At 30.2% G+C, this 26,960-nt stretch overlaps 1 protein-coding gene across 3 annotated transcripts in view; it reads left to right on the forward strand.

Moving 5' to 3' along the window:
• LOC129963171 (homeobox protein Meis1-like) overlaps window positions 1–26,960 on the forward strand; it is a 133,886-nt gene that overhangs the window by 53,949 nt on the left and 52,977 nt on the right. For 2 of the 3 annotated variants that reach the window (XM_056077310.1, XM_056077309.1), the window contains exons 6-8: window positions 9,842–9,892; window positions 12,257–12,392; window positions 13,313–13,348. In XM_056077310.1, the coding sequence (XP_055933285.1) occupies window positions 9,842–9,892; window positions 12,257–12,392; window positions 13,313–13,348 (223 nt within the window). The remainder of the gene's footprint in view (window positions 1–9,841; window positions 9,893–12,256; window positions 12,393–13,312; window positions 13,349–26,960) is intronic. The other variant, XM_056077311.1, reaches the window with a different exon arrangement.

Here is a 26,960-nt window from a genome sequence, read left to right on the forward strand (position 1 = left end):
AGATACCAAAGATGCATTTTTTATTTTTGTTAATGACGTATGTGAATTCAAGAATCTCTAGTTTCTAAAAGCTTTGTATTTTATCACTTGTCTGGTGCAAGTCTATTCTATTGTGTCCAAGAAGACATTCATAAAAGTTTAAGTAACAAACTATTTCAAACAAATTTTAAAATCACATATTTATCGAAGTGATTTTATTATTGTTGATGTAATTAATTGTTTATTATTAATAACTGGTCAGTATAAAAAAATCGATTTGTCACTTTTACCGATTATTGTTGATAATATCGATTAATTATATTAAACAAAAATATGATTTGTGTGTTGCAAGTTTAAATACGCATGTGTGTTTTTTTTTTAATTACGTGATTGAAAACCTGTTAAAATGATCCATACTTAACAGTAGCAACAAAAGTTAGAGGGAAAACTACAAAAATAATGCCAAAAAGACTTTTTATCCAAATCGCTCACAGCACAGGATAGCCAAAGTATTTTTTAGCATGCTTTAGGAAAAAAAAGAAAAGGGAATCCTGTTCCAGCATGAATACAAAAACGCTGGAATCACTTTTCATAATAAAAATGAATATCGGATTTGGTTATATATAGGATGAAATATTTGGAATATAGGATATTAAATTGTGCAATGATAATTTTAAAAAAGAAAAAGAGGTTGCTAACGAGTGAAACAAAGTTGTAAATATCTAACAAACAGTGTTAATTTGTTTGATCTATAAAGTCATGTTGTGTGATTTAAAAAAAAAAAATTATTTCACTTATATTAGTTAATAATAAATATGCATTAAATAATTTTGAATAATGTTTGAAAATATTTATTGTAAAATTGATTAATTATTTATTATTATAAATTATTTTAAAATTAACTAGCATTAAAATTAAATTAATTAAAATTCTTTAGAAATATCTATTTTTCAATAATTTGTTGATACTACCTATATGTAACATACAAGTATTATTGATGACTAGGTAACCAATATTGGAGGGTATGCTTATTATCCACAACAAAATTTGATTAAAAAATAAAATACTTTTGAATTCTTTGGTAAGTGTGACCTCGAGTATCGTAAGAGTAAATAATTCTTGATACAATTATAATTTAGAAACTTACAAAGGTTCATAAAAAAAAAAAATCATAAAATAGCCATTTTTTAGGCAGAATGATCGTTTTTTTTTTTTTTTTTTTTTTTTTTTTTTGCAAACACGAATGCATTTTTTTTAATGAATGATAAAACTGAAGTTTAAACAATCTATAACAATATCATTTGATAACAGCGAGTAAAAATGAAAGAACCAATACATTAATAAAAGTGCACAGTAAAACATTTCACGGACAAAAGATATGATTGGCAGCGGCTTGAACTGAGCTATTTAAAAGCCGCTGGCTTGGCGAAATCAAGGAATGTGAGATAGAAGGGAAGTGAAAAGAGCGTCAGATTCTTTAGCAGGGAAAAAAAAAGTTCCCTATTGTCTCCCTACCCCACTCCCTTTTGGAAAAAGCTGTCATTGAATGTGGGGTATTGTCGAAATTGTCAAACTTGAAGCATTTAAAAAACGCTGAAGTTTAAATCATCAAATGACATTTTCTTTCTTCAGAATTAATGTCATCGGTGAGGCTTCAGTTTATTTTAAGGAATTGTTTCAGAACATTAGAAATTTCCAATACTTGTTGTTGATATTGGGATTGGCACTTGTGTTTGAGGATGGTTCAATTTACAATTGTAATTTAAAGTACAATTATAATTAGTTGTGATTTATGGAGCAAAGGTAGAAAGGATGATTGAGGATTATTCAATTTACAGTTGTAAAGTACAGTCAGAATTAGTTGGGATTTATGAAGCAAAGGATGATTGTGGGTGATTCAATTTACAATTATAAAATACAATTATAATTAATTGTGATTTATGGAACAAAGGAAGAAAGGGCGACTGAGGATGGTTCAATTTACAGTTGTAAGGAACAATTAAAATTGGTTGTGATTTAAAAAGCAAAGGAAGAAACTATTAAAATTTTCAGATGACTATATAATGGATACTTTATATTTGAAATGTTTTTTCTATCCATTTTCACATAATTTTTCAATAGAAATGTATTTTTCATTGTATACTAGGATATTATTACTAAGAATCTCGTTTACAATTATTTTCTAGTTTATAAAATAGGTTTCCTTTTATTATGAGGAAGGGAGCATTTAAAACTAGTTTTTAACCCCTTTTAAAATTTGTGTTCATCTGGCATGCTAATATAATAACTTTGTGTTTACTAAGTTACTTTTGAAGAAATTAATTCAAATTATTTAAAAGTAAAAGGAAAAAAAGTTTCTTTCAATTCAAGATCTTGGTTTAATTTCTAATATTAACAAAAAATGTCACCCATTGAAAATTTTTTTTAATTATATCCAGCATACTATTATGCTGGATATGATTTAAAATAATTATTTATATAAAATGGATCGAAATAATCTATTGCACTTCAATTTCAAATTTTTCTGAAAATAAGTTTTTCTAATGAGAAGAGTGATATAATTTCGATGCGATTCTTATTAAATGCCATTGAAAGAGGGGAAACAATGCAAAAAACTCATCGCAAATGTCTAATTACGACTTCGTATCAAATCATCAGAAAATTTCAAAAGTGGTATATATTGAAAGATCTTGAAATTTATATTAAAAAGTATTTTGTATAACACTTCTACTAACTTTCCCTTATTTTAAAATAGTTTGTAGCTGCCAGTGAAACAGTTTGGAATGTGGTTAGTTCACCTTAAATCCAGCGTGAAGCCTGCCGTGTTGATCCCATGGATCCAATCGAGTGTCCTTTATAGATTGTCAGGCAAGATAGATTAATGTTGATGCATTAGGCACATGATGCATGAATTTACATCAAACTATACTCCATCATCATCAAAGGCAATTTTATTCAACCTTGCACAATTGATGGTACTTAATAAACGCTTATCATCTTACCCTGACTCCAGAAACTTTAAAATATTGAAGTAAGAATCTGACCTCTGCCATTTCGTTGGTCAAGTGCCTTTTGGCTATCTCTAAAATTTTGGAATTATTAATCTTTCAAATCGAAGGATATCGCATTTGCCAGCTAAATCATTATATAGAAATGCAGTTCTGGCATTCTTTTTGGATTTAATATATGTAAGAAAGATTGATAATAGAAAAAAAGAATAGTTTGATGGATCAAATTTCTGATTTTGAAATGCCTGTAATTATTTGCCATTTTTGATGACCAGCTACTGCATCTAGGTTATTCACTTTTTAGGCTGTTAAACCATGAATTTGGAAGCCATTTATTTTTTTTTTAAATTCTACGTTGTTGTTTAAGGTGTACATACACACTTAAAACTTCGAAAATGGTTCAAAATATCGAATATTTTTTTATTACTTCAAAATGTTCTCTGATCCTTTAGCTTTCAAACAATACCAAAATGTTGTCAATATTCGGAATATTTCTCGAGTTATAATTATTTTTCTTGAGGTACTTTCACTAAAAACTCTAGTTTCGGTTTTTTTTTAAACTCATTTTATGAGGAATATTATTTTCCCCCAATGTGCTTCATTCAAACAATCATAACTCAAGAAGAAATGAACCAAATACATTTATTTATATATCAAAATAATCTGTATGAAACAGTGGATGTTTTGTGCCTCAATCAAAGTTATATTTATAGAAATAAATTTTTAATAACTATTTAGAGGTTAAAATGACAGAAAAAATCTCGCCTTTTCTGTCCATCTTTGATGAAAAAATTGTTAAAAAAAATATATATATATATATATTTATAACTTGATTGAGGCAGACAACATGAAGACTAATATTAGGCATAATTTCCAACTAGAATTGTGTTCTGTACAAATTACAATTTAAGATATCATGTTTCAAAAATATGCTAATTAGCTCATTAAATATTATTTAATTAATAATTAGTGTAATATGGTATTTTTCTGACTGAAATGAGTTTAAACATATGACCTACTGACCATTAATGACCTACTGTGAAAAAACTGGATTTTTAAAGCTAAAATAAAAATCTTCTAGTGTGTACGTACACCTTAATACCATTAAAAATGAATTTAATTATAGCAACATGCTAACTATTTACTTTAGGTACAAATTAAAACGAGTATAAACTACGAAACAAAAGTGAAATTCCTATTTCGGAGTAAATATCTATAGAAACCAATTTTTTTTATAAATCCCAATTTTAACATTGGGAAAACACGCGTTTGAATATAATGATGGATGAATTTGAATTTCATCATAACATTGAAAACATAGCTACAAATATTCTTGACCATTTGTTCAAATAGCATAATTATGATAGATTAAATCGGAAACTGGAATTCCTACTTTATTTAAAGACTCACTGGCAAAGCCTTTTTTAAAAAGTGGCAGCCTTTGTAATGGATATCCCAAAATTAACACAAGATTTGAATTTGTCAACATTCTTAGATTAAAGTGTTTGCAATCCTATTAAAAAAAACTATTTGACAACTGATAGCTGAGGGTTAGTAAAAGCGGAGTGTTGCACGTAGAACAACGTGTTAGCATAAGGTTTGAATTAAATAAAAAACACAATTTTTTTTTCTTTAAATTATTATATTTTTTTGAATCGCAAAGTACACAGAATAGGGTTATCTATGGAAGAACACGTAAGACAAATGGCCTCCACGGCTTTGCTGGCACACACCCATTCTTTCGTCGAAATTTTCCATGGCCATTTTGCATAAATGTGGTTGAATTTGTTGATGCAGCGTTGGATTTTCTCTATCAATGCACGCGTGCTTGTGGACTTCTTGACATAAGTCTTTGACTTCAAATAACCCCATAAAAAGAAAATCCAATAGTGTTAAACCACACAATTTAGGGGGTAAATTCTCAAATTTTCGAACTTTAGCCGCCAGAATTTCCCTTATTTATTAAATATTGTTCAACAATAAAAACACGTTCTATCGTTCCGTTCCATTTTTACTACCAGCTGTCAAATGTTTTTAATAGGGTTGCCAACACTATACTGTACGAAAGAATGTTGATAAATTCAAATCTTGCGTTAATTTTGGGACAGCCTTTATATTAAATTTTATTACATGTGTATAGTTACGAATGTACACCATTTTTGGATAAGTGGTAAAAATAAAAATGCACCTATATTCTTATTGCCGTACCTATATGTAGATATTAGTAATTTCACATAATGAGGTGGTATTAGGATACAAGGAAGATTGATGACTGATCGAGTGATACGAAGTAAAAGAAAAAAAAGCTGAGAACGCCGTTGTCATTACAAAACATTATAATTTGCAACAAAGTCACACTCGAAAACATATGTTGCTTCTCTTAGCTCATATTCTGTTATCACTGAATTCGCAATTTCTTTAACAGCAAAGTGCACGTATTACAGGCGCCGTTAAAAAAAATTATGTCCGTACAAATCTTTTCATCAATAACTACTTAAACTAATATGATTCATGCTGTCTATTTTTTCTAATGTAAAAAAAAAAAATGAAATATAAATCTGAAGTGCACGAAAATAATTTCATGCATGTTGTGCATAATTTCATTAAAAAAAATAAATTTCCATATCAAAACCCGTCAACATACCATTTAAATTTCCCCCTCTGCTTCGAATAAACGAGGAAAACTACCTGACCAAAACACAATCTATTTCATTTTATTTCGAAAAGCAGTTTTTCCCATCCCCCCCCCTTCCTTCACGTACCAAATGAAATCTATTTATCCAGAAATTAGAATCTTGACTTTATGAAATCGCTTTTCATTTCCAAAATGCCACGTATTGAGCTAGATTATTGTTATGAACCGCAAACGTTTCCCCTGTATATCTCACTATACATCTCCCAGACCACTGACGAGAATAAAAATAGGGAACGTTTTCAAAGGAGGCGAAGGAGATAAATCAGAAAAGGAGCAAAAAAATGGAAGGATATGTATTTTTGCATACGAAATTCGTAAAGCCCAGGCGGGAAAAAAAGCACGAATCACTGTCATTTCTCGAAAAGGTGGATGAAAAGGGCCAGTGCACCAGCTTGTTTGAAACCAGTTGTCTGCTAGCTCGGAATGATGACAGTAATTACGTTTTCTTAATCATCTCCCTTTGCTCGGGCTTTGGGGGGTCCTCGAACGCCCACTTCTCAGCTAGGCATCACCAAAAAAGTGGAAAAAGGGTGGGGGGGGGGAGCAAGAAAAATCTCGAACGAATTTCACGTGTTCCGACTTTGGAATCTTGTTAGCTGCGGTATTGCTGGATATTAGAACAGACTTCCCACAATGATGGAAGTCATGGGTGGTTATGAGGGGAGATTTTATATACCGGCATTTTGTCCTTTCTGATTATTTATTTTCTTAGTTTTGTAAGGAAGCGATTATCTTGCTTGCTGCTGTTTTGTTCGTTGAGGTATTGCTTCGTTTTTTGTTTTTTTTTGGTGAAATAAATCTGCAATTATTTTATTGATAGAACTTCAGTTATTGGAAAGTGGAAGGTGGGTTTTCTTTATTTCTGAAAAAAAAAATGATTTTTACTAACAATGATCGAATATGCTTTACTAATACAATGGAATTTGGCTAATTCAAAGCTGGCTGGAACGCAGTTGGAATTGATTTGTTCCAAAAATTCAAGTTAAAATTATTGGATCTGAAAATGACTAGTGCCGGAGAAATACCATTTGGTAATAAAGTACGTTTTTAATAACGAACCGTGGTGATAAATATTGTATAATAGGTAAATACATAGTGAAGGATTTAAATAATTTATGGTAATAAGCAATGACACTTTAAATGCAAAAATTGTGGAAAGGAAGTTTCTAAATAAATGGTGCAAATCTCGACTTAACTTTGTGTGCAATTTTTATTGAATGTATTAGTACATAACTGTACATAATGGAATGTATTAATACATAATGGAAATGATCGATACAAGATACTGTGGTTTTTAGTTAACAAAGATTCTTCGGAGATAAAGTCTGTTTGTTAGAATTTTTAGATCTAACATCAAATCAAAAAATAAATAAAAATAGAATTGTGGATGATATTTTAAATTTGTATTAATAGGATATTTAAGGAAGTAGAAAACAAATTGTAACAACTCAAATTCCGTTAAACTCAAATTCATTTTTTTATTTGCAGTTAAAATTATTATTTCAGAAACTTATTAAACGATGTTGAACTAATTTTCTGTTTCATAAATTCGTATGATCTCAATAAAAATTGTATTTAGGCTGAATGGAAATATAATAAAGAGGCTGAGCACAATTTTTTTTTTTTCTGAATAATTTTTATTGACTATTTCTCAGCTATTTTCATGCAAAAAGCATCTTAATAAAATTTGTGAATTGGTTCTGCACACATTGTCTTGTAGAAATTGATATTTTTTTTATAAGAAATACATCAGAATATTGTAAGAAAATGCTCAATTCACAATTTCATCATTTGTTTATGATCAAAGTTACAAAAGATTCGACGGTTACTTTTTTTTTTTCTTTTAAAAAATGAAGAGTTAAGTACTTAACAGTTTTACATTTTTACCTTTTGTAAATTACAGAATCTGAATTAGTACGGGAGTGAATAGAAGTATTTTCAATTGTCAAGTGTAGAAATGGAAGCACTGCACAAATTTTAAAAATTGAGTCATAATGAATTAATAGATGAACTGCAAAGAAAGACAGTAATCCAGTTTTGTGAAATTACTATTTTTATTTTGAAAAAACTAGTTAAGGTGGATGATCACATCATTTACTGCAAAAAACAAACATTTTCGTTTGATTACTTTGATATGGGCCGAGTTAAGATCCGTATTTACTACAAAAAGAACAGATTTTTAGGCTCTGCGTAATTGCATAACATAATTCTTAAAAGAAACTAAGTAACTCTCGGAGAATGCCAGATCGATTATCTATGGTGTCAAGTATTTGATTTCCTGACTTTTTGTATACCAATGCCAAGATATTTCTTATTTTGGTATAGGTTATATTTCATTGACAGTTAATAGTTTTTATATTTATAATCTATGGACTGGCAAAAGGGCGTATTTTATGCATTATGAGGATATTTGGGTCTAACAAGGTACTAAATCTTGTCTTAGTCTTGGGTCCTCTGTAGATGCTTCAATAGAGTATTCAAAATAAACAATTATTAGAATGTTAAATGTTCGAGGACTGTTACCCCAGACAGAATTAGAATTCTGTTTGGTTTGGTACATAAGAAAATTAGTCAAAAAGATAAAAATCCATAAAATTCGTTTGATTTTTTTTAATCAATGGCCGTTCCTTTATGTTTCATTGGCAGGGATTTATATATAAAATCTTATAAGGTCTAAACGAATAAAATATGAAAGATATTATACTGCTGGCCAAGTTATTAGCGAATTTTAGTTCTTGATGCCTTAAGTGCTAAAAATACAAAGTATTATCTCTTATGAGAAATATGTACCAAATAACCAGAAAAATGGCATTTTTATTTTTCAACATTGTAACTAAATTCTTATGGCAAAGGTCTTCTGTGAAATAAAATACAATGCCAATATTGATGGCCTATGTCATATTCGTTCCATTTTAAGCATGGCAATACAAACCTAAAATTTCTTATAGTCCAGACATATCAATCGAAAATTCTCATTAATCATTTGAAATTGGTTGACCTCACGAAATATTTGATTTTTGTCCCGAATTGCATAAAGGAGTTTTGACAAAACTACTTCCTAATATATGGTGTTCTGAGAAAGGATTGAAAAGTTTACTTCTCATTTTAAGAATTTGATCCTTTTTATATATTTCTACAATCCCTTCAATGTAAAAATACATATTTATTTATAAATAAGCTCTTTTTTAATCACATTATTTTCCTGTTTTAATAAAATGATACATTTACTACAAAAAATCCAAGAACCCACTAGTTACTACAATGTTACTATAAAAACACAAACTACAAAGTTACTACAAAACGTCCAAGACACAAGCTGCATGATTGTTTTTTTTTTTTTAATCTAAAATGCGCATGAAATGTATTAAAAGATAAACCAGGATTTAAAAAATAATAAATTGAATAATTTGCTTTATTAGGAATAACAGAAAGCAGTTGCTTTGTCTCGAGAAAAATTTGTATTTTGGACTTATTCCCTTTCTACTGTTAGTGATTATACATTTTTAAAAAAATGTGGTAATACTCCTATAAGAATTGAATTGAAATTTTAATGTCTTATTTTTGATCACCAGAGTTAAATTTTTTTTAATCAGATCTTGGGGGGTGGGGGAAGAACAAAAGTTATCCAGTCAGAAAATTATTTTTGTAGAAAAAGCTTCCCACTTTTGAAATAAATGCATTTACTGTATTTATATTTAAAGGAAAGCTCTAAAAAGAATGAATTAAAATATAAATGGTTGCACAGAGTATATTCGCTTTATGTAGCCTTATGAACTAGATGGGTTTTGCTTTTATTTATTTTCATATAAACATTGACATTGAAGCGTTACACAAAAACACAGAAGTCAATAAGTTTTAAACTATTCCTTTCCCTTATTGGAATATCAACTTTATATTCCATTTGAAATACATAACGAGATTTTCATAAAAACGCAATATTTATCCTGCTATAAAACTCGTTCCTTTTATTCAATTTCAGCGAACTAGAAAAAAGGGGGAAAAATCCTCTTACAGATGGTTAAAATTTTTACCCGAATCCATTATTACGCTGCTTGTGTACTTGTTTAACTTATTTGTTTGTTATCCTTATTTTTCTGCTCCACAAACTAGCTCCGTATTATTATTATTTTACTGAAATGTTTATTCTTTTTATTCGCAGGGTCACTATGAGGAGGCACCTGTTGGCAATATGGACAGGCTGGCTCTTGGGGTAAGGCATAATTATTATGTGCTGTGTGATATGAACACCACTGGGTCTCTTGAATTCTCTTTGTTCAGTTTCAGCTGATTAAAGGGATTGTTCCCACGTGGTTTTACCTTCTCTTCAGGTGCTTGTTAACTCCTTGCGTTCCTATTTAAGAAGTGAAAGGGTCTATTAGGTGGCTTGAAACCCAACTGAACGCGGAATTTCATAGAAATGAAGGCATTGCTGATATGCTTGGAAAAGGGGGAGGAAAAAAGTTGTTTTTTGAACACAGTTGAGAAATTGCTCTTCCCACGGACTTACCTACTTACAATAGGTGTTTGTTTAGATAGTGATCTGTCCTCTTTAATCACCTCACCCAAAGCCGTGGTTAGTCAGCTTTTAAAATTCTTTCCAATTCTGCAACTTGAAATCTGTAGGAGGGATCAGGCAATGCTGGAATTTTTTTTCTGTCGTTTTATTTATTTTGCTTCAAGGGAAATAGTTAAGGCTAAGTGCCTGATGCTCTTACTTTGCAAAATTTCTTTTTAAAATTTGATCTAGTGCGGGTATACAACGATGTTTTCAACGAAAGAGTTATTGCGTTGATTAGAATTGGTGACAAAATATAAGAGCTTCATGCTGAAATCCGAATCCCATTGATAAAGAAATTATGGAAGTAATGTGTTGATTATGCCTCTTTATTATAGTGTTGTAGAAAATTGCAAATTCTTTCGTGTCTCTGTATAAATTGGGTACTATATTTGTCTTGCATTTCATCCTTTTATAAAAGTATTTAATTTATGAATCTTTTTATGGCTATTTATTCTGCTCTGAAACTGTGTGCTGGAGGTTTCGCAGCTTCATAGATAATTTTCCACGAAATATCTTAACAAGAACATGAAACGAATGATGAAGAAATTATGGAAGTAAAATGTTGATTATGCTTCTTTATTTGAATGATTAAGAAATTATGGAAATAAAATGTTGATCATGCTTCTTTATTTGAATGATAAAGAAATTATGGAAGTAAAATTTTAATGATGCCTCCTTATTTGTATGATAAGAAAATTTGTGAATTCACTCATATTTCTATATAAATTTGCCCGCTATATTAGTAATTCCTTTTCATCTTTTTATTAAAGTATTTTCAATTTATAAAAACGTTTTAGGCTAATATGCTCTGAAATTGAGCTTGCTAGTCGTTGGGTGCAAAGGTTTTGAAGCTTCACAGATAATTTTCCACAAAACATTCTTACCAAGAATATAAAATGAATGAATGAATGATGAAAAAATTATGGAAGTAAAGTGTTGATTAATCCTCTTTGTTGAATGATGAAGAAATTATTGAAGAAAAATGTCTGATTATCCCTCTTTATTCTCTAGATATTGAAAATTGTGAAATTCATTCATGTATTGTATAAATTTGCCCATTATATTAGCAATACATTTCATCTCTTTATTTAATGTATCCGAACACGTTCGGAGCACTATTGATTATGCCTGTTTATTGAATGATGAAGAAATTATTGCAGAAAGGTGTTTATTACTCTTTATGGAATGGCGAAGAAAAGTATTGATTATGCCTGTTTATTGAATGGTGAAAAAAAATCATTGAAGAAAAATGTTCATTATGCCTCTTTATTAAATGATGAAGAATAAAAAACACTTTTCTTCCATAATGTTTGATTATGCCTCTTTATTATCTTGTTATAGAAAATTGAGAATTCACTCATGTCTGTATAAATTTCCCCGCTATATTATCTATGCATTTCATCTTCTTTTTTTTTTAAAGTATTTTTAATTTATAATAACTTTTTAGGATTATTTACTTTGCCCTGAAACTGTGTTTGATAATTGTTGGATGTGAAGGTTTGGTATCTCCACTGGAAATTTTCAGCGAAATATTCTTAAAAAGAATATAAAAGCTTTTAAAAAAATACAGTTTGCAGTAATAAATTCATAGCGTCAAAATAGTTGTTTCTTTATTTTAAATTAGTCGACATTGAAGATTTTTAATTTTTTTTAAAAAAAATTACCTGAATGAAAGTTTTCGAATAAAGAAATTTAAGCTTAGGAACCCATTCCAATAAGTTTGAACTATTGATTATTTTTTTATCTTTCTTTATGAAGTAAAAATCTCTTAAGTAATTCTAAAGCCCAACTTAACCCTTATCGAACGCTATAATTTTATACATCGCATAGTTAACAAAGCCCTTTGACACGAGAGGTGACTGGCGATCGTTAAGGATTAACATGAAGTTCATTCAACCTGAATTTTGCGGTTCTTATTGGAGTGATTTAAATACTCAATTTTAGTGTAATTAGTGAGTAACTAATTATTTCGAAATGTGAACGTTAGCAGTTTTTTTTAAGTATTTTTTTTTTCAGAGGCCTCCGTCCCAGTCTTTAAATTACGGGTCAGCCGGGGACGATATCCGATCACCCACCGGATCAACGGGAACTCCTTGTCCACTGTCCCAGCAACCATCATCCCAGCAGAGCACAGACAACAACAGCGAGGCTGGTAAGTCTCAGTTTGTCACATTTCGACGTATGTATATTATTTTCGACGGGTGTATAAATTTTTCTTGCAATATGTTTTTGCAAGAATCTTGTTTCTGACCGTTATATTATTTCGTATTGTTACTTGCTTTAGTTAGAGATTGGGAATTTCTTGAGCTTCAGAAGTTCATGATAACAATAGAAATATTCAAAATATTTGGAATATTTCTATCGAATATCCGAATTGTTTTTGAATTTCAAATATATTAGAACGATGTTTCTTAAATAAATTGAATGGGCACGAAATTATTAGTAAGCGGGAAAATGCTATTAACTCGTGATTTTAATTCATTGCTTAAAATCGAAATTTATTTTAGTCGGAATTTAATCTGTTTTTTATCTAATCCATTTTACGGTACAGTGCAGTCATGTTTTTTCTTTTAATCTAATACATTTTACGGTGCAATGTAGTCTATCTAACAAAAAAAAAAACCTTAACAGATTTGCACTTTGTAAACACCATATTATCTAATTATAAACAGAAATTAAAATAAAAACTGCAAATAATCATGACTTTAAAAAATTGCCATTGAAAAATCTTTTAAATGCATCTGAATTAATAATTTTTAGATTATAGCTATATATTATTATAAATTCGCCTATTTGTATTAATAAGAATTTTCTACAAGTTTAGACAACTATTTTCCCCCCTAGAAGTTGACAACTTTTCTTTATATGTTGATGCTTTTTCGTATCCATTTTTCAAAATAAAATTTGTCTCTAAAATTTATTTTTCTTTGTATAATAATTTTTTTTTTCGAGATTCTAATGTTATAAATTTTGAATAATGAAATTATTGGAATCAAACTTATAATTTAATAAATTTTATGATAGCAAAGAATATATATATTTTTTTTAATTTTATGCTTTTTCTTTTGATAGGATTTTACAAAGAATTTTTAGGATTTTCAACGACAAGTATGCATATTTTTTGTAAATGAAATAATTGCTTTTTATCAGAAATGTTTTAAATTTATTATTTATTTTGTACACTGCAATTAACACGTTTCAGTTTAATTGATGTTTTTATTTCTTAATTTCTATTAACTATTTGCTTTCATAAGAGTGCTTTTCGAAAACTATATATGTATATATATCCTAATTTTAATATAGTTAACACTTTTTATCGACAAAGTTGAAATTAAACTGGACTCGGAAAATATATAAGTTTCCTGGAATTTCTATTCTTCATTCTTTTCTAAACTTTTTTTTTTTAAACCTTTCCTGTTATATCGTTGAAAAATTAACATTTACATGTAATCTCTTCTGAATTTAAACGTATGTTTTTATGTGTAAATACAATGTATGAAGTGTGTTTTTCTGTGAGCAGCATATGTTTTATTGGAGGATCTAAAATTCTGGCTCAGTCTTTTTTTGTCCTGTCGCTAATTTTTCCTGTTGGGACATAAATAATGGAGATGTATAGAACGTTTTAATAGGAGTACTCATACAAGAAGTACTCAGGTTCTTAGTTTTATGGAATATAATTGACCAAATTACTGTATAACCATCATATTTTTTTCTAAAAATTCTTATATGATCACCCTTGATAAGACTGAAATTTATTATTAAAAGAAAAAAAAAGAAAAAAAGGAGGCAATGTAGAATAGGTTCACGGAGTGCCTGTACTCGATGGTTCTTAATCTTCGGACGTTTCTATTTGGTGGATAATTTGTCATTATAGTTCACGTGCTTAACAAGCATGGAAGTGCTTTTGAAATTATAAATGAAAACATAAAGGAATAAATGTATTAATTGCAATTAAAAGGCGGAGAAGAAGAAGAATCCTTAAACATTAAAACTATTTTATTTAATCCGAAATATTTTATTTTTATGGTTACAATTACTATTTGGTAATATATGTGGAATGCTTTCATGGTAAGAAAGTCTAAAAAAGTATACATCAAAACACGATTCCGTTGAATATTAGGAGTGTATGTTTGCCTGATGCGCGCCAAATCTGAAATCCATGGCTAAGTGTGGTAACCCCTGATATGGTGTGGAAGTTTGGTGAAGGTAGGACATTTCATTTGTTGTCCTCCTCAAATCTTCAAAATTCATCCCAACGTAATCTCAATGTTACTTTCAAGCTGGTTAATAATGTAATCAAACTAAAAAATAACTAATGAATATCTAACGCTTTCATTTCTTAAGTGTTTAAATCTGAAAGACAAGGAATTACTTTTTTACTTACTAACGTTACCATTTTAACGTGTATCTCCCGTAATTAAATAATGACAGCATCTATTGATATACCTTTAAAAGAAATACTTTGTATAAATGATATTACAAAGCATGGTAAATGGAAGCATACTGCATTCTAATTTAAGTAAGAAAAAAAAATTCATTATAAATACTCAGTAAAGTATTTATAATGAGTATAAATAGTCAAGAAATTCCATTTCTTTCTCTTTGTCTATCAGGTAATAATACTATTTAAATATCTTTTTGTGAAACCCTCGGTTATTATCACTTAATAGAAACTTTATAAATTTTCATGCCTGATTTTGAAACTAAGACATTTTAATTGCGACTGAAAATAAAGATGTAAATATGGATTAGTCATCCATTAATAATCGATTCATTTTAAAAGTTTATTTCGATGCTTGAATATGAGATGAAGTGCTATCTATATTTGTGTTCGAATATTTAAAAACTCTTTTGAAGGTTTCGCGATCCTTTTAAGCATTATGATTAACAGTTTGGGAATAGCTTCACTAAATGATAATTTTTGCTAAAATTTTACTAGCTGTCTAAATAAGCTAATTTTAAAATGAGGATAATTATCTTTTTCAATCCTTTATTTATTTATTTGCTCTATGTAAAGTGTTCAGTGTAAAGTTTAGTTATTTATACATTTCTGTGATCAACTAAACATTAAAGACGAGCTAGATTGAAGCACGGAAAAATTCATCCGCCATAGCTCGGTCTCTTTAAGAAATTTACTATGTTCTTGGTAATGAAAATGAATGAAATATGAAAAATAAATAAAGGTATGTTTTGTTTGTTTGCAAAAAAATATTACATCTGGAGTAAAATTTGATAAATATTAAAAAATAATCTATTTTCATTATTAAATAATTCATAAAAATGTTTGTTAAATTATTTTTTATCTGACAACAAATACAACGCATGTTGTAATGCAATAATTTTATAAACAAAAATCGGCGTGCCCATAAAAAGGAATTCTGAATAGATTTTAAAATTAGTATAATTTTTGAGCATAGATTTAATAATGATAATGGACATATTTTTGCTTTAATAAAGATAAAAAAAATCAAAAATATTGGAATTCATGGTATTTGAATATCTAAAAAATGTATCATTTTCTTTTTATTATCATTTAAGATTCCCTTTAAAATATATTGCTGCACAAAAATAAATAAAAATAAGCTTAACAGATACAAAATATTTTTTAAATGTTGTAGTATAATTTTTCATAGGATTGCAATGAAGAATTTCATATATGCTTATCAAACTTTAAAAAATGCAAGTTTTGCGAAAATAATTCATAATCTTTTAGTTTTTTTAAAAAGAAAAAAAAAAAAACTTAGCAGATGCGAAATGTTTATAAATATTGTAGTATAATTTTTCATACGATTGCAATAAATAATTTTATTAATTCTTATCAAAATTTGAAAAATGCACTCTTTTGATGAAATAAGTTTTAAACGTCTAAAAATTGAATGAAAAATAAGCTTAACAGTTGCAAAATGTTTATCAATATTATAGTATAATTTTTCATAAGTATGAATGAAAAGTATTCATGCTTATCAAAATTTGAAAAATGCATGTTTTGAGAAAATAAATTATAAACTTTTAGTTTTTACAAAAATAACTAAAAAAATAAACTTAGCAGATGCATACTGTTTGTAAATATTATAGTGTAATTTTTCATAAATTTTATTGATGCTTATCGAAATTAGAAAAATACATGCTTTAAGAAGAAAAAAAAATTATAAATTCTTATCTTTTCAAGCCTTTTAATTGTATATATTACCGCAGTCAGTGAAATGCACGGTTTTTTTTTTTTGTGTGTGTGTGTGTGATATTAAAATTATTTTTTGTTATTGTTGTTGAGATATAAATAGTTCTAGTTCTTAAATAGTTGTGTAAGCCCTAATTCCTCTGAAATATCTGTCTTACAAGAACTTTTTTTGAAAATCTGAAATAAATTTCTTTTGCTGAATATCTTTTGACCATCCCTTCTTCACTGCCATCTCGGAAAAAAAAAATGGCAAATGAATGAAAGCAATCTATATCTAACCAAAATTGGAAAATGAATGATCCTAATTATCCCTTCCACTATGGGGGAAAAAAATCCTGAAAGTTATCAGGTGCCAGTGAAGCACCAAATATAGGTTTATCGACAGCGAAGTCTTCCCTCTGAATACAGATCCCATCTGAGTGACAATGGGTAAACGAGATTTAATTTCGGATAGGGAAATAGGGATGGTATGAAGTACATAATCAGACACATTTCAACATATCGTTTGAAGTTGAACCGTTCAAGCGTATCACTGGCCTTGGATCGAACCTGTTTTTATTTTTTCCTCTGTGTCTCATTGGGGCTTTTCAATTTTCTTGCTGTGTATCTAATCTTATTTGGGAGAAAGCATGCGACTCGTTACTTTCTCGTTCCTTTTTATTGTTATTGTATACAAAAAAAGCTGTGTCAAAGAAATTTCGCCAAGCGGAACAGAATGTCTTTTAACACCTTTATTTTTATTTTTTTCTTCTTACTTTTGCCTTATTACCGTAACCAGATTTGCTTTTGACATTCGTAAAATGAATTTTACGAAATGTTGCAATTGCCTTGCGCAATAGAGTTGTCCGAGTTGAAAATATTTGAAAAATATGTTACATTCACTTTTTTTTTTTTTTCGTTTTTTATATTGTTGATTTTATACTTAAAATCTAAATTAATCAAGTTCTTAAAGATTAAATTAAAAAAAATAAAAACATTTTGTTGGATATTAAGAACTTTTACAAGATACGAAATATAATTAAGTTTTCATTTCAGCAGCCTGATTTGACATATTAGTATTATTTTTAGTCCTTTCATTTAGTTTTGTTTCATTATTATTTCATTTTTATATTATTATTTTTGTAATTTATTTAACAAATTTTTGATTTTTATTTTTACATAGAATTTCTCATAAACGTGACTATCTAATTTCTAATTCACAATTTTAACATTATTTATCAGAAATATTGCATTTATTTCATTTTCCCATTTTTGCAGAATGACTAATTTACAGTCCACAATTTTTACTCTTCATATTTCAGAAAGTAACATTTTTTTTTTAAATTTTATTGTTAATTATATTCTAAAAAGTCAGATTTTGGCACAACATGGGCAATTTAAGTCTTCGACCATAAAAAAACAAATCAGGATACTTTCAAATGCCAATAATTTAATTTAAAGTTTTTATTCACTTTTCTATGCCAGTGTTATTTAACTGATTCGTTAGAAAATGCAGGGAAGCATCATTCTTTTTACAAATAACCGTCATGTGCATAGTTAAAAACATTCTTAATGAAATTTTAGGAAAAATTTTCTTTGTTTCTTATATGAGTATAATGGAAGCCCAGTTTTTTAAATGCAGAAAAGTCATTAATGGAAGGAAGATTTTCTAGAATGCTTTTAAATTATTGGCATCTAGAGTGCTCTTGCCATTACTCTTCACGTTAATTTAATTGAACATTTATTCTTTGCTTTTCGCGTGGAAATATACTTCTGGATACTCTTGAAATAATCTACTCCGGATACTCTTGTAAATAAATAATCTACTTTGGATACTTTTATAAATAATCTACTTTGGATACTTTTATAAATAATCTACTTTGGATACTCTTGCAAATAATCTACTTTGGATACTTTTATGAATAATCTACTTTGGATACTCTTGCAAATAATCTACTCTTGATACTCCAGCAAATAATCTACTCTTGATACTCCAGCAAATAATCTACTCTTGATACTCCAGCAAATAATCTACTCTTGATACTCCAGCAAATAATCTACTTTTGATACTCCAGCAAATAATCTACTTTTGATACTCCAGCAAATAATCTACTTTTGATACTCCAGCAAATAATCTACTCTTGATACTCCAGCAAATAATCTACTCTTGATACTCTTTGCAAATAATCTACTCTTGATACTCTTTGCAAATAATCTACTCTTGATACTCTTGCAAATAACTAATCTACTCTTGATACTCTTGCAAATAACTAATCTACTCTTGATACTCTTGTAAATAACTAATCTACTCTTGATACTCTTGTAAATAACTAATCTACTCTTGATACTCTTGTAAATAACTAATCTACTCTTAATACTCTTATAAATAACTAATATACTCTTGTAAATAAATAATCTACTCTGGATTCTCTTACAAACAAATATTATATTCTGGATACTCCTGTAAACAAATAATCTACTATGGCCACCCTTGAAAATAATCTGCTCTGGATACTCTAGCAAATAAATAGAAGAGACTTGAACTGTGAAAGCGACATCGCCATCGTTCAAAACCAATTCAGCCCGAATCGTCAATGGCATGTCCGCCTTGCAGGGAGATGACAATGTGAGATAGAATTTGAAAGGAAGTTCTCCTGCCATTTCAGTAAACCATTGTTCATTGCCCCACTGAAGAATTCTTTTCTATTTTCCACTTACGGAACAAAATGCGCAGGCGCCGTTGTGACGTCTGTATGCTGAATTATGCCTTTTGACTCTTCTCTTTGGCCTTTTAAGTATTTCAGTTTGCTAAGATGGTCAAAAAGATGCAAAAGATTTTAGCTTTCTGCTTTTAGTTCGGATATTTTATTCTTTTGGTTTGTAAATTGAAAAAAAAAAAAAAAATGCCTACAACTCGTGATTTTTGTTTTTTTACTCTGTTACTGGAATGTTAAAATTTCAGGTTAATACCTGCTTTTTTTTTCGTAAAAATAATCAATTTTGTTGTTGGAAGGAAAAAAAAAAAAGAAGCTTAAATACTTATACCCAAATTCGCAGACGAAATAAAAAAAAGTTATATTCAAAAAGTTTTGGTTTACGATTTCTAAAGATATTGTAATAATTAACTTTCATCACCAGGAGGGGGAGTGAAATTTAAACGAGGGGAAAAAACGACAAAAAAACCCTGATATACGATGTCTTCTTTTATAAAAACATTGAATAGTGGTACTCAGAGCGTATCGATGCGTGGCCTGGACCATTCGAAAAATATGCTCAAATATAAAAATTGACAAAATGTCATCTTTAACTTTTTCCACATTTTTCTGACAATAGATCATTATAATACCATTTGAAATCGTAGTAGCAGTACGTATAGTGTAGGATTTTTTTTTTCTGATGGTCCGTGAATTCCGTGACAAAAAAGTACTTGAAACCCATCTCCTCTCCCTCCCAAGCAAACGACCCTGCACACCCCCTTGAAAAGATGGAATTTCTCCGAAAAATTATGTAGGTATTGATCTGATTTTTTCCGCTTTTTGAAATTAGATATGATTTTTTTATAAGGCGTTCTTAAATACAATTTCAGAAGATTTGGCATAAATTTAAAAAAAAAAGGTGGAACAATTGAAAATGTTTTACCAAATTTATACTTTAAAAAAAATTTACTTCTGATCTAATTCGTCTATCTGAACATATAGCCGTTTATTTTATTGATTTTTTTTTAAATATCAGTTACACACCTTTTAAACTTATTCTCTTCGATAAATAACCTTTTGTATAAAAATCCCAGTGTTTCTGTTTCCCCATTTCTAGTTTAATATTCAGCAGCAAATATAGCGGCGTATTTTTGATTATCTAGCCACTTTAGACTCCAACATAGTTGTTGTTTATTTTTCTTGGCAATTGGTCTAGTCCTAAATGCAAGCTTCTGGGGCGAATAGTATCTGTTTATGAGTACGATAACTCGAAAACAGAAAAACTAGATGTATGGATTTTAGCATATGATCTTTACACCTAACTTATATCAAAAGAGTATTAATTTTTTTAAAAAAAGATTATCAAATATTGGGCCAAATTGGTTAAAGATGAGATCCAATATGCTTATTTAAATCTTTTCAACACAAGACAAAATTAAAACATAAAATATGATTTATGCCATAAAGTTAAGAATTGAACATTGCTGCTAGTTTATTTTAACGATACTTTGTCTTACATTTTTCAAGGAATGTACGAGGATCAACAGATTGAGAAACACAGAATATAATCGTCTGTACTTATTCACTGTTCTTAAGATAAAAAGTTGCATTTATAGATGATATCTAGATCCCCAAATTCCAATACTATTATATTTGCATAAATTAAGTATATATCAATGTTATGTGTGTGTTTAAAGCGCATTTTTATGCTTTCTTTAAAACACCTCTTATCGGGTAATCCGCTTCAGTTGTGTGATCAGGAAGTCAACCATGTATGGAGGGAAAAAGAAAAAGTTTTAAAAAAGAATCTTTTGCATGAGATAATACTTGTTTATCTTGGGGTGTGCGAATTCAGAGAGGGAGCGGAGAGCTAAATGCATGTATCATTCATCGCTCCGGCCTTCCAAACCTGACATTTGAATTAATTTATACTGACGTTTTGGGATGGAGCGACTTAACGTCTTTGGAAAACATGAATTATTATCTCGTTGTGTGCGTGATCCCTCTTTCAAGTCGGATGAATTATTCAGTGGATTCAAAGTCAATGATATATCTTGTTTTATGGACGTATTTATTGTAATTATATTGTTATGAATCATACTTGCCGTGTATATGTCTACTTGGGAAAAAAATCTGGTCGGTCATTGTTCTTGATAATTGCGTTCCCTTTTAGAAGAAAGAAAAATAATAAATTTAATTTGTTTTGATGAATGGATGGCTATAAATAGATGTTTGAATATTCGATGGTAGAGTAAATTGATTTCTCCAATTGTTCTTCAGTGCTGATGGAATTTTCGAATTGTTTTAGGAATGCGAGAACACAACTTATACATGCTTAATTAGTATGAAAGCTAAGTGAGCTTGGGATTTCACGTTGTGTTGTTTCTTATGGCACTTGCCATGGTCAAGCCCGCTGTTACGAAGACAGCGATTTTAAGCCAGTGGGTTAATGGTTGGGTTGACGGGGCGCCTAGCCCCGGCAGGGGCTTATCCCCGGTAAGGAGAGACTTCACAGTGCTTTGCTGTCTATACTTTGCCGTGGCCGTCTTCGACGAGATTTGGAGATGGCGAGTGTCAGGACTCATTGTGAATGTCTGATATTAGGGTGAGGGTGGGGGGGGGGGGTACGCTGCCGTTGGGCTTAGTAAGTTTTTACTGCTTGTGAGCTAGAATTGGCTATTAAGATATTGTTTAATTTGGGTTTGAAAAAATAAAAGTTAGGAAGAAAAATTAAAGGGCTGAGATAAATTAAAGTAGTAAATTACGGGGTCTTCTAGAGTTTGTAGATGGTTTATATTTAGGGATTTTAGCTATTGCTTCATTTTCATTCTTATCCATGTTTTTAAACAAGTTAGTGGCTAGATTTTTAATGGATTTTTTAAGAGGGGGATAGTCTAGGCATAAGTACATATTTGTATTGGGCATGTAGTATTTCATATTGCAGAAATTTCTAATTAAGTTATTTTGCTGGCTTTCAATAAGTCTAAGATTAGTCTTGGCAGCATATCCCCACACAGGGCAGGCATAAGTTAATACTGGGCGTCTCTTGTTTTTATAGTAGCGCCAACTAGGGCCAAGAGTACTACTTAGCTACTCACGCATCACTCATTCGCTTGCACAACCCCTTTTTACAGGAGGGCACATTCACACATCTCACAGATAGAGCAACGGAAGAACAACCATGCCCAAACTGGGACTCGAACCCAGGACGCCCAGATTACGGGGAAGACGCGCTACCTCTAGGCCAGGACGCCGGCCTAGGGGATTTCATTAATCTGTTGATGTAATCTGCCTTTTATCTAATCCCTAGGTTATGATTTCCCTCTTTTTGCCTGTTCATTGCCACATTTTTATCGAGTTGACTTCTAATAAAATAAAGTAAGGATAGTCACTGCATGGACAATTGAAGGACAGATACGCCTAGACATTTTCTTTTAATTGTTACAAGCGGGAGTGACGTGACCAAAATTTTCTTGCATTCACTCTAATAAAGATATTATCCACCATAGCTCACAAAAATTTGTAGACGTTGGCAAAGACAAAGAACGCCTTGCATGGAATAGGCGTGCAATAATTACGAAATATTAATCTTTGGAGTGAATTTATGCATTTTTATTGAATCTGCCGTGTGTACCTAGGCGAGATTTTTGGCGATTTATATCTGGAATGTAATGAATAATATCTGAAAATCGAATTTATGTTTTAGATGTGTTTTTCCCAACCGACTGGAATCAAAATTTGACACGAAACTGCAATTGTAGTCACAAAATCAGTGTTTTTGAGTTATCTCGTTCATATGCTTCTGAAAGTAAAGACAAACGCTTGTAAGATTTAGCTCAAAATTTGGTAATGTCTACACCATAAATGTTAAATCAGAGTATTAGATTTTATCTATTCAGTTTTTAATTTTGTAATTATAGTGTTAACTTATTTTCGAATAGCAGAACTGACATACTTTTTATTAATGGATTTTTATCAAAACTTGTTAGAAATCTATAAATTTAGTGTAAAGACCATATACTAAATTGCGTGTTTCTTGCTCAAAGAGTTTTTAAGTTATCTTTGGTGACAAACAGACATAGTGACAAATGTTTTTGAACTCAAGGAAATTTTAAATATAGAGTTGCTGTTGCTAAATCTTGACGATTATAATGCTTTTTTCTCTATACTTCGTATACAAAAAAAGTAAAAAGAGAAAAAAAAAACTTCTTGTAAAAAAAAAAAAAAGTTCGCATTTTTCTCAAATAGTAATACGAAGACTAAGAAATTCTTTATAAATCATCTTTCCACTCAGGGATTTTGGTACATTAACACCTGGTTATTTGTAACTATTCAGAATATTTAGATACTTTCAGAGAAGCTTTATTTTATTTGGATACAATAACCCAAATAATATGGATGCAATCTATCCCTTAAAAACATTAGCTTGGTTGTGAAACTAGCCTAAAACTCGCTGTATCGCCAAACCATTGAAAGCGAATTGGATGCTTCTGGAACAACCCCTTGCTGTCTCCGGTTCTTATTTGGAAACGTGCGTGTTCCTGATTGGATTACCAAGGGAAAAGGTGACAAATTTAAACCCTCTAACACACTTAATGGGGAGCACAAATTGGGGCCCATTCAAATGGCATGTTTGGGAGGCTTGAATGCGCCCCCACGATGTTGTTATGGGCTGCTTTGAAAGCCATTTGGGGGAAGATCTTGCTTCTACGCGCTCGGCCATTCTACTGCTTGAATAGGAAGAGAGTTGTATGCAAATTAAGTTTCCCGCTGGGAAAAGAAGAGCCATTCCGGACGTTTGAGGGAGTGATACGAATGGGTTTGTAAAAAGGTTGAAAGGAATCTTGTCTACTAAGAAAAGGGTATTTTTTCCCCCACTCCAAAAAGAAGCACAGTAAACTTTGTGTATCATAAATCGAGTTTCTATTAGATTTCAAAGTGGATCTGGGAAGTATAAAGTTTGTTGTTGGTTTTGTAAATTTCGGAATAAGAACCCTCCCTTCTTTTCTTTTTTTTCTTTTTTTTTTAAAGTTGATATTTATTAGTGAAGTTACATCTGTAAGTTTCTTTTGTTATTCTTCTTATTTTCAACATATAAGAGGCACTCGAATTCCCTTTTATGAATGAGTTCTTGAAGTAATTTAGCATCTCGCCATTCCATTTAACACAGCGATAGTCATAAAAATAAACCGAGAAACGTTTTTTCATGACTTATAATAACAATATTTTTAATTGGCAGATATTTTCTATTCGTTCAATGAGCACCTCTCATAGCGAGTGATTTGGATATTGAACAAAAATAAATAAATAAACTATCTTAACGGGTGATGTTTCTTAAACCAAGCGGCAAGGAAGCATCGTGACATCACAAGCTGGACTGAAGTATAACGGTCTGTGTTGATTGTTACTTGTTTAAAGAGAACCTTTATATCTTCATTTTGGACGGATAGCGTTGTCAAACATGACTCCAAAAGGTTTGATCAAATTCCTGTGGAACTAATAGAATTGCGTCTCTGGCCAAGATCATGAGGTTAAAATTGAATAAGAATAACATCAAGAACATGGCTAAAACTACCGAAGAGTTTATAGAACTGCATTTTGTGTCACAACATGAAGCTACAGAGGAGATCTGGTCAAATGGAAATATTGGAAGGAGTGTAAGCCCCTAGTGAAATAAAGGAAATACCAAAAGCATGGGATATAATTGTATTGCACATTGGGAAGCATCACAATAATACTGCATTAACCATGCAGCTACAAATTCATTTAGAAATAGATTGCATCACATTTTCATTACTTCTTGAAAGCGAAGACAAAAATAATAATTTTCTTGTAAGAAAAAAGGATTTATTTTGAATAATAAATTGTAGTATTACAAATTTGCTTTTTTCCGAAATGGAATGCATTGCCCTATTCATGGATTCCCATGAAAAAAAAAAAAAAAAATGTTTTGCATAACGTATAAGATATGGAAACTAATCATGCTGGTTAAATGAAGTTCCACTGTACTTCTGTACATAAAACATTCAATAAGTTTCTGAAAACACGGGATGAATTTACTTGTGCTGATGAGTGAACAAGTTGGCACGCGAAGATTTTTAGCTACATTAATTGTATTTACATCTAATGAGATCAAATAAGATGATTCCGCTTTTTTAAATTTACAAAGAATAGGACAGAAATAATATGTAGACAATGATTGTAACTTTGATACTGAAATAATGATGCAAAAATAATAATAAAATATTCTAATTTATGTTGTAATAGCAGTACTTAATGATGACTAATTATTTGATTTCTTTCTATAAAATTATCATTTTAAAAATTCATATGAACATTTTTTTCTCACACTTCTTTTTAAAAATATTTCCAGTAATTATGTTAATCATGTAGCTGAGAAAAGGTAGCACATTTTGTCAACTTTTTATTTTGAAAATCTTTCATTACATTGCTGTACACAAATACAAATACATTACACTCCCGGTTATCCGCCGAATTGGGTGGTGCGGATAACAAAAATCGCGGATAATCCGAAAAAAGCTAAAAACGGGTATAGCAAAAAAGAAAACAGTCATTCCAACTTTGAAAAATCGTTTTATGTACAATAAAACGTAAAATAAACAGCAGGAAATGTTTCACTAACGCTTAATATTTTATTATATCACTCAAAACTGACCTAAAATGCATTCTGTTAATGAAAACAGAAAAGTGCTTTATATTTACGAGAGGCATCAAGGATACACAGAAAAATTAATACATATGTACTGTTTTAATACTGTAATGTATAATGTAATTACAAAAGCATAACTGTAAAACTGCGCCTTTTTGAAAAAATGAGTAAAAAAAAAAAAAAAAAAACTTTGTGCGGCCGGCGTGGATAACCCGCCCGCGGATAATCGGGAGTCTACTGTAATAAAATAAATTGAAATTTTCTGAAATATAACTGCTAAATTTTAATGATCTAATATATTTGGTATTTTTTTTCTTCTGAAAAATTATAAGCCGTAATTTAAAAGTCACACTGGAGATGTGCCGCATGTGTCAAGTCACATATGTACCAAAACGGAACATATATTTCCGAAATTTAAATAGTATATTATGTCTATGCATTTTATTGGAAAATTCTTTATTTTATGTAATTATTTTAATTTCTTTGATATAAATGTATTGCTTAAGATTTTAATTTAAAACACTTACACTACTCTGAAATTTTCAACCAGATTGTAAAATAAAATAAAAATCTTATCAAAGGTGTATTGAATTTTTGCGTTTGAATCAGAATTCAGATTGCTCTTAATTAACTAACAACATTATAGCATAAAACGGGGGGGGGTATGCTCCTTTAAAATCTATCGCCTCTAAAAATAAAATCGCCCTCTCTTTTCACATTTCTGCACTTACATTCCCGCCAGACGCTTCCCACCGAATAAACTTCCCTTAGACCTATCCATATGCCGCCTAGATAAGTCGGGTAGGATCAGTTCGAAATCCCAGACTGCCAAGACAAACGATACTCAAAGAACCGAGGATTCGGAAACCGGGCCCGTTCCTCCTTGTTACGATCCCATCAATCTTTCAACCCCGCCACCTCCCCAGATGGAGTGAGACAGCGATACTGTAGCATTAACTAACCGTTGTGGAGCCATGCCTGCTTTTTTTTCCCGCTTCCCACTATCGTTTTTATATGACTTTTACAATACGAGGGTATTTTTCCCAGGCGATAATTTTGCACTTCTCTGACAGAGGGGTGTTTGAGAGTCATTTATTTTACTTATCCTCCCGTGTAGGAAGAAAACAAAAGAGAGGGTGAAACACATCCTGAATCCCTGATATGTTTATCACATGCTGGGAGGGAGAGAGGTGTCCC

This window comes from Argiope bruennichi, chromosome 3, assembly GCF_947563725.1.
Source record: "Argiope bruennichi chromosome 3, qqArgBrue1.1, whole genome shotgun sequence".
NCBI classification, from domain to species: Eukaryota; Metazoa; Arthropoda; class Arachnida; order Araneae; family Araneidae; genus Argiope; species Argiope bruennichi.